Here is a 9,463-nt window from a genome sequence, read left to right on the forward strand (position 1 = left end):
TCATGTGGCAGGTCTATGAGGTAAGAGTGGTACGCTGTGTGCAATGAAAGAAACAAAGCTGCACAACTCCTGCACCTTTTCTAGGTTACTAACCTCTGTCCTTTTCCTCCTGTCCTCTCCTCCCCAACACTGCTTCTCCCTGAACACTGCTCTTATGACACCTGAGCCAGCTCGTGAAAGGAAAAATCCATCAGAAAATACTTTAACACTGTATTAGATGTAGCTTGTGTCTTTTTTGTCTAACTTACCCATCAGGGCTTCCGTAGAAACAGAGTGAGGATGCATTGTAGCAACGGCTTGTGCGTTAATCTGTCTTCAGTAGAGAGGCCATTTCTCAAAGGATTGTTGAAAAACTTGTAGGGAATCACTGACTGAAGTAGAAGCAGCGATAAGAGTGTGCAGTACACACGGTGTATTTTTCCTTTAAACACAAACTATGAGGAAACACTCAGATGTTGACACGGGTCTTATCTAGAAGATTACGTGCAGTTTCAATATGGCTCATCATTTTTGTTTTTTCTACAGATTTTCACCAGAATGTAAATGAGTACAGCTTAGAACACATTGCAGTTTTAGAACGGCAAGAGAAAATTCACATTATATCGCTAATTATGCAGGATTAGAAAAAAATAAGAAATGTTTAATTCTGTGATGAATGCAAACACACATCGTCTTGTTCAGGTGTCTGTATTGAATTCTGTCTCGAGGACAATTTTCACCCAGTTTATTTCTGAACATTAATTTCCACTGTTTATGATTATAAAAAAACTAAAACAATGAGCCATAAGTAGCTATTCACTTCTCACATTTGGAGCTGTAGCTCAGGTGATAAGACAGTCTACCCATAATTCCTTTACTCCCGTTGACTCACTTGCACTTTTTCACAGCTGTTTTCCTCCACTTCCCCCGGCACACTGCTCCTCTCCCTCTCAGCCGCGTGTTTTTGGGTGCGTCGCATCGCCTGCTCACCGTCTCTCTCTCTCCTTCTCTGTTTTCCACCTGCAGCTGCGAAGCTCCTTCAAACAAGCGTTCAGCAAGAAGAAATCTCCAAAGTCGGCCTCTTCTCACTCCGACATCGAGGAGATGACGGACTCGTCGCTGCCGTCCTCCCCCAAACTGCCCCACAACGGCTCCACAGCCCACAGCCACATGCTCAGGAACACACACTCCAACTCGCTGTACGTATGCACCATGTACTATACATACATGTCCAAATAAAGTCTTGTCTTGGGAAAACAAGTCTGCTTGAATCGCGTTATCTCATGTTGTCCTGCTTGTGTGCACAGACTGTCTGAGTGTTTGGACAGCGAGGCGGAGACGGTGATGCAGCTGCGCAGTGAGCTCAGAGAGAAGGAGATGAAACTCACTGATATCCGCCTGGAGGCTCTCAGCTCCGCTCATCAGCTGGACCAGCTCAGGGAGGCCATGAACCGCATGCAGGTCTGCAGGAGCACACACACACACACACACACACACACACACACCTATATAGTCGAGAATTTCACATGACAGGGTAAATCAAACATTTGAAATACAAAACTATGTTGGCTCAATTTAACTAATTGATGCACAGTGTTTTCTACTTTGCAAAGCGTTTTTTTATCCCCAGTAAAAAAGCTCTTAGCTCATAGTTATATTTTGAGAAATGATTTTTGTATTGTTAATATTAGTTGATGTACAATTTTACAGTTTTAAACATTGCATTTGGTCTGATTGGAAGAAATTTGAAAGGAGACATAACATTTATTTAGATACAAGCGCATTAGTTGAAGGGGGAGCTATACTTTAAGTTCAGATTTAATAAACTATTAGCTGTTTTTTGTAACTTCCTCTTGTGTGTGTGTGTGTGTGTCTGCAGGTGGAGATCGAGAAGCTGAAGTCGGAGAATGACCGTCTGAAGGTGGAGAATCAGGGCAGCAGGATGGGCTCCCAGGCCTCCATCTCTTCCTCTCCTCCCCATCACACACACAGCCAGGCTCAGGGAACGGGGCCGGGGCTCTCCCAGCACAGCCTCAACCTCACCACCAGCGAGTCCACCAGCCTGGGTAAGACTGAGCTGATGTCCCGGGACGTATACGGTGGTTCCTGGTAGATTTATATGAGATACTAAATAGGCTTCAACCAAATGTCGCAGATAACAGTTGAGACATCCAGTATAATAATACTGTCCTTTTTTTAAAAATGTTATAGCGAATCCATATCTCCAAAACATACACTTAGTTGCTGTTAGTAAGTCGGCTTTCTGCAGTGACTTGATCTCTTAAAGAGAAAACATTGAAACGCTTTCCCATTTTTCACGGGGAATTTAGAAGCCTTGTCTGACTTTGCTCTGCCTTCCTGTCAGACATGCTGCTGGACGACACCGGCGGAGACGGAGGGATGAGGAAGGAGGGGCGACACGTGAAGATGGTCGTCAGCCTGGACGAGCACAGCAAGTGGGGAGAGGTGAGACCTGTTTGAAAAATACAACTCAAACTGTCTTTTTGTTCACTACGATAGTTAATGCACCTGGAGGCTTTTTGGTATCTAAAACCAGTCGTGTTGTGGTTTCCCATCGCAGGAGGGCCGTCCTCGTCATTTTCTCATTGGTTGCATCGGCGTGAGCGGTAAAACCAAGTGGGACGTCCTGGACGGAGTCGTCCGACGCCTTTTCAAGGTAAACATAAACGGGAGTTATTGCAATACAGAATCAGATAACAGGATTATTAGAAACACCTCGGCATCATGTCAGCATGTTTAAAGACAGTTTCTGAGTTTTAAGTCTGTGAAAGGAATCTTAAAGTGTTAAGGATCTTGAAAATGTCTTGGCAGTCAGGTTTCCTTCTATGACACAAAGTTGCTTAAAAGCTAAACGTGCTTCTGTTCAGCAAAAACATTTTGATTAAGAATCAGAACAGGTCATATAGCCGGTATCCTCTGTAGAAACTTCACAAAAAACGTCCTTCAAATGCCGAGACTTTGTCTCTTAACAGGAATACATCACACATGTGGACCCGGTGAGCCAGCTGGGCCTGAGCTCAGACAGCGTGGAGGGATACAACATCGGAGATATCCACCGGCCCAGCATCCCCAAGGCCGCCCAAACGCCCGAGCTGCTGCCCTGCGGCTACCTGGTGGGAGACAGCAACACCATCAACATCCGGCTCAAAGGTACCAACGCCTCATCAAGCCAACTCTGCAAATGATTACTCTGTTCTACCAGTGTGAAAAAGAAAGATGTGATAACTTCATACAGAGAGAAACTGTTGACGCAAAAGTCCTATTTTCTTATTCCTCTAATAACTAGACCTACACAGACGTAGATAAATGACACAAATGTCCTGTCGTGTGTGTCTCCAGGTGTGAGCAGTAAGAACGTGGACTCGCTGGTGTTCGACACTCTGATCCCGAAGCCGATGCTGCAGCGCTACGTCTCCCTGCTGAAGGAGCACAGGCGCGTCATCCTGTCGGGCCCCAGCGGTACAGGAAAGACCTACCTGGCCAATCAGCTGTCTCGACACCTGCTGCTGCTGGAGGGCCGACCTCTGACCCCGCACGCTGTCGTCACTTTCAACGTGGACCACAAGTCCAGCAAGGTAAAGGCACGCAAGCAAATGATATATTCTCTGTGCTTGCATCAATCAAAGTGTTAATGGTTGTTAATCCTACGTGGGTCCTAAAGACATGCTGGCAGATCCGTTTTTTAATTTGTCAGCCAAGCAGACTTTGGTCTTTTTCTGTTCTCTAGTATTGAAACTAAGCATCAATTCATTCATTTTCTAACATATCATAACTATGAGACCTGTAAGCAAAAGTATCTATCAAGAACCAACAAACCTCACTAAGCTGACAGTTGAAGTTAAAGTTACTATTTTAAAAGTTTACAAACGTTAATTGAAGTGAGAGAAAGCCATTGTGACTTGAAAGGAATGTGCGGGACATTTAGAAAGTTAAAAAAACAAAGAAATGCTGAACACAAATATCATTTTGGCATTGGTGCTGTTTGGTAATATGAGGGCACCAGGTGGTTAATTTAATACATCAGGACAATTAAGATCCTCATAGCAAAGAGGCTCATCTAAACATTCTGGCTTATTTAGATCAGAAAGGTACTTCAAGAACATAAAAACAAATACTGACGATTAACTAGTGGTTCTCTCTCTCTCTCTCTCTCTCTCTCTCTCTCTCTCTCTCTCTCTCTCTCTCTCTCTCTCTCTCTCTCTCTCTCTCTGTGTGTGTAGGAGTTGCGTCAGTACTTGTCTGGTTTGGCCGAACAGTGCAGCGGTGTCCCGGGTGCAGACAGCCCTCTGGTGGTCATTCTGGACAACCTGCACCACGTCAGCTCCCTGGGAGAGATCTTCAACGGCGTCTTCAACTGCAACTACCAGCACTGGTCAGTTCACACAGACATCTACTGTATCTGCCCAATCATGCTAAAAAATAATGTTGAATTTCAAATGTATTACTCCTGAGTGAGGACTGAATGTTTGTTGAAAAGTGATTGTTAAAAGTATGTACATTGGTACAGTATGGCAGTTAACCAAAAGATGTTTCGCTTCACTCGTCATGTCAACTGAAGGTAGGGCCCTGTTAGAACAGCTTACAGGACTGTTCTAACAGGTTTTGTTACTCACAAAGCAGAGTAACACCCTCTCAACGGCTCTACTTTAAAGCAACGTGTCCACTGACTTATTAAGTATCGTACAACTTGTTGGACCCGACAGAAAGAATAATAATCAGTGTGTTTCTCTCATTTCAGCCCTTACATTATCGGCACCATGAGCCAAGCCACGTCATCTGCCCCCAACCTGCAGCTTCACCACAACTTCAGGTAAACGGCTGCTGATACACACACTGTGTTTGACATATTGAGAGATTGACGAGATGCATTTCAACCTGGAGGAAGCTTTTACCGTTTTGTGTGATAATGAACAGTTATACATGTCTGTTTTCTGATCAGGTGGGTGCTGTGTGCCAACCACGTGGAGCCGGTGAAAGGCTTCCTCGGCCGCTACCTGAGGCGGAAGCTGATCGAGACGGAGATCGGCAGCCGAACGCGCAACATGGAGCTGGTGAGGATCATCGACTGGATCCCGCGTGTTTGGCACCACCTCAACCGCTTCCTGGAGACACACAGCTCCTCTGACGTCACCATCGGTAAGAGAAAGATCCACGATTGATTTGGGATCCTTTATTAAATGTCAATGCGTAGAAACAATCAGTGTCTTACTTCCCCCGCTCTGTGGCGTGCAGGACCTCGTCTCTTCTTGTCCTGTCCCATGGACGTGGAGGGATCCAGGGTTTGGTTCACTGACCTCTGGAATTACTCCATCATCCCCTACATGCTGGAGGCCGTACGGGAGGGACTGCAGGTAACGCACGCACATAATTCTCTTGACATCTATAGAAATAGAAAATGATGGACTGATTATGCTCTGGCCAAAGAACAAAGGATGACATTTTTATTTCAGTTTATGATGTTTTTAGCTGTAAGAATGAAATTAAATAATAAAGAGACATGATTCGACATCCTGAGGGGACTTTTAAACTAAAGGATCCAGCTGATTGAAGTAGAAGTGTAATGAGTCAGAGAACAATACAACTGTTCAGATCTGCCCCCTCAGAAGACCGGGGTTGTGTTCATCAAAGGGAAATGGATTCAATTTGTACTTCTAATCTGCATGTAATTAGCATCTGGTTTAATTAGGCAGCAGCTAATTACCAGAATGCAACCTCAGAGCGGGAGTGTAGGTCAGCGTAGTTCAGTAGAGAAATCACAATGTAGAGATGCTGCAATGGAAACACGTTTTATTCCTCCGAGACAGCTGTGACCGATGGGATGATCAGGTTCTCAGGACACCTTTGACATTTGGCACAAACTCTTTCTGACATTTTTATGGCATAATATATACTGTGCCTTTCTTTCTGACACACTATACTGTGACTTTAGTTTTTTTAAATACACAACTTAAAAAAGAACTATTATAACGTATTACTTTTATGACATACTATACTATGACTTTTTTTATAACTTAACATACTATGACTTTTATGACATATGATTTATTTTTACTTTTTTATGACATGATACAGTATACTAAGACATTTTTAATAACTTACTATACTATGACTTATTTATGACTTTTTTTTATGAAACTATTTGTATGACATAATATACCGTCAAATTAATAATTCATGAAGACTGTTTTGTGACATGCTATATTATGTCTTTTTAGGACATTTCCATGTTTTTTTAATGACATACTATGAATTTTTATGACTTACTCTACTATATTTTATGACATTTTTTGTGACTTACTATACTGTGACTTTTCTGTGGCATGTTGGACAGACATGGATGTGAACTTTGGCGGAGGGATACAAACACAAGGCGGCTTGTGTTACTGAGGCTTCAGAGCAGCTTTCAGTGTTGCCTGCTGTCATTTAGATTTGTCTTTATTTTTTTTCTTACCTAGTGCACCCATTTTAGAGGAAAAGCAATTTCCACAAAAAACTGGCCTTCAGTAAATACTCGAAAAACTGAACTTCAAACTACAAACTGCTCCAAGCCATTAAGTCCAGAACTTAAAATGTGCCTCAGAGCATCTTCTGGTGTGTTTCAGTGCTATATTCTGTGTTTCTCTGTAGCTCTATGGCCGCAGGGCTGCGTGGGAGAACCCTGCTGCCTGGGTGATTGACACCTACCCGTGGTCAGCCACCTCTACTCCGGCTGATTGGCCCCCGCTGCTGCAGCTCCGCCCAGAGGATGTGGGGTTCGATGGCTACTCTGCCCCGAGGGAAGGAGTCAGGAAAGAGCCACCACAGAGCGACAGCGACGCAGACCCACTGGTGAGCAACAATACATGTGAAGAACAGATTCGCCTGAGAAAGGGCAGTCATGCACAAATATATAGTATCTTTTCTTTATTTGATTGAGAAAATAACAAGTACAAACAATCAAGGCCTCTTTACACGCCTCAATCATCAAATCAAGTCAAACACAAAAATGATAAATAAGAAGATTACAAAAACAAACATAACTATCTCAAATTAAGTTAAAGCTGTCAAGTAAAGAAACATCTTTAGAGCGTTCTTGTGTTTAGCTAGTGTCAGTGGCTTACTTAAGAGTTTTAACTCCTTTCTGCAATAGAGATTGAAAGATACTAAGTGGACGTCGAGTTGTTCTGAGTTGTAAAGCGCAGTGGTGGGCCGTCAGGGCCAGCTAAGCCTTCTCTGCTGGCCTAAACAGAATCACAAAGTTATAGCTATTTTATAATTTTTCACAAATACACTACATGTATTATAATTTTTGTTCCCATTGCACAGCTCCTGTCTTCCTCTGTTGCTCTGCTTCCAGCACAGCTTGTTTTAAGGAGAGCTTGTATCCAATCAGATTCAGCCCGGTGTTCGTTTGCCGGCCGGTGTTACGTGAGCGCAGTCCACCGAAAACATTATATTTCCCACAATTTAAGCTTCTGCATTTTCCAAATGCACTAGTATTATACAAACGTATTGTTCGGTTCGTAAGCCTCGTACCAAACGGTTTAATACGAATACGTGTATTATTACACCGATAGAAACAAATAACCGTAGCTCAGTAGGACAGCACAGGAGGCCCAGGTATAAAATGCACAGCCCGCCACTGGTAAAGCGTGATCATACTGACACATTGATTCTGGTGACAGATGAACATGCTGATGCGTCTGAAGGAGGCGGCGACGTCATCGAGCCCGCAGAGCTACGACAGCGACTCCAACAGCAACAGCCACCAGGACGACATCCTGGACACGTCACTGGAGTCCACCTTGTGATGTCACACTGGGATCGGTTTTCACAACAACTGTGAGAACATCTTCTTTAGAGTAAAATCCAGCCACCTTAATTTGGGTGCAGGTAACCCAAATATTTAAGAAGAAGAAAAAAAAGGTTAAAATTGCATTTCAGAAAACAGGCAACAAGTTTCTACTGCACTGCTCTGTTTAGTTTTTTTTTTCACCGCTGTGGCCAGTGGCTCCTCTGTCAGGAGCCTGACTTCTACTTCAGACAGACACACAGCCTGTCACGGTTGGTGAGGCGCCATCATTACCGTCATCAGCATATACCAGCCAGCGGTCCTCCTGTCAGGCGTGGATACTCCTGTTCCTGCCCAGCTGCAGTGTGTCTGAGCTGCCTGCAGATGGCGATACAGACACTTGTCTCTGGAGCATCGGTGAGCCTGAACTACCAGCCACTGAGGACACCGATGAGGCTGCTGGTTGGATGGATGAACAGCCAGCAGCTTTGTGCTCTTCCTCCTCCTCTGTGGCTAAAGTTGCCTCTGTGGTTGCTGAAGAATAAATCAGGGCAAAGTGAATGTTAAGTCCCACAGCATGCTCACACTTCTAAAAACTCCTCAGTGATTGTTCATGAATACATCCAAACTCTATTCACTGTTTGGTTTTATTCATGTGGTGTAGTAGTAGGTCATGACACAGATGTGAATCCACAAAAAGTAATTGAGAGCCCAAATAGAAATAGCTCCCATCAGATACACCTTTACTGTTCTTCATGTCTGAATTCAAAGCCCTTCATGGACACAAACAAAAGAGAACTGGTGTTTATAAATGCAAATCTGTGATATAAACATGATAATAAGAAAGTTAGTTAAACTGTAGCAACATTGCATCACCACCAGGACAATGTGAAAGTCCAAATATTCTCACCACAATCCTTTACTGACCCTTTAAGTTGACACATATGGTGCTGTTCCTCAAGGTCTTCAGTGGTTACATCCTGTCTGACAAACTGTGGTTCTACCAGAGTAGAGGAGCAGAATAACATTAAGTACATTACATACAGTTGTATTGGCCAAACACACAGCTGTAAACACAGACACTAACATCTATAAGTTATTTTACAAAGCAAGACAAGGCAAGGACTAAATCTAATTTACTAAATCTCTTTCGATTCCTGAGACTTTCAGTAGTAAAGGGCACTAGCTTGGAAACAAACATTCACCATGGCTGGATTTATCCTTCAAACTTGTACCATGTTTGTCACGATATCCTTTTCCATCTGTGTTGTAACTTTCTGTGTAACTTCACAAACAACAGCTCCACCACTTCTAATTTTGACTACTTCGTAATCCTTTTAGATCTCCATGCACATTGGCCCAAACAGGCTGTTGTAGCACAAATCTCTTTTGGTGCTGGACTGAATTCAAACAATGCCTTACTCTTTTCTAACAGACTATGCGCATTAGCAGATTTTTTTATTTGTCTAAATGGCTGTAAACCTAACAGGGCTCCGCGTCAACTCTCTCCTCGAGCACCTCGGGTTGTCGAGGAGCAGCGTCGACCTCTCGTCATATCAAACACCAACGCTATGGGATTGAGACATGAATGAAAAGCAGTACTTTGGGTTTCAAATTAAAGTGTATGCATGTATAACCCAGTGCTGTGAAGCTGGTGTAAATATTCGGACCACTAGCAAGAAATAAAAATAT

At 43.4% G+C, this 9,463-nt stretch overlaps 1 protein-coding gene across 1 annotated transcript in view; it reads left to right on the plus strand.

The window, feature by feature from the left end:
• Positions 1-7,790, plus strand: part of nav2a (neuron navigator 2a) — a 102,523-nt gene extending 94,733 nt beyond the window's left edge. The window contains exons 31-44 of the mRNA XM_076078012.1: positions 12-20; positions 1,006-1,178; positions 1,287-1,440; positions 1,859-2,045; positions 2,345-2,445; positions 2,561-2,656; positions 2,973-3,150; positions 3,340-3,575; positions 4,221-4,372; positions 4,739-4,810; positions 4,940-5,136; positions 5,233-5,351; positions 6,628-6,828; positions 7,665-7,790. Of these exons, the coding sequence (XP_075934127.1) occupies positions 12-20; positions 1,006-1,178; positions 1,287-1,440; positions 1,859-2,045; positions 2,345-2,445; positions 2,561-2,656; positions 2,973-3,150; positions 3,340-3,575; positions 4,221-4,372; positions 4,739-4,810; positions 4,940-5,136; positions 5,233-5,351; positions 6,628-6,828; positions 7,665-7,790 (2,001 nt within the window). The remainder of the gene's footprint in view (positions 1-11; positions 21-1,005; positions 1,179-1,286; positions 1,441-1,858; positions 2,046-2,344; positions 2,446-2,560; positions 2,657-2,972; positions 3,151-3,339; positions 3,576-4,220; positions 4,373-4,738; positions 4,811-4,939; positions 5,137-5,232; positions 5,352-6,627; positions 6,829-7,664) is intronic.
• Positions 7,791-9,463: the final 1,673 nt, after the last annotated feature.

This window comes from Anarhichas minor, unplaced genomic scaffold (genome assembly GCF_050575085.1).
Source record: "Anarhichas minor isolate MPS153535 unplaced genomic scaffold, ASM5057508v1 ptg000062l, whole genome shotgun sequence".
Taxonomy (NCBI): domain Eukaryota; kingdom Metazoa; phylum Chordata; class Actinopteri; order Perciformes; family Anarhichadidae; genus Anarhichas; species Anarhichas minor.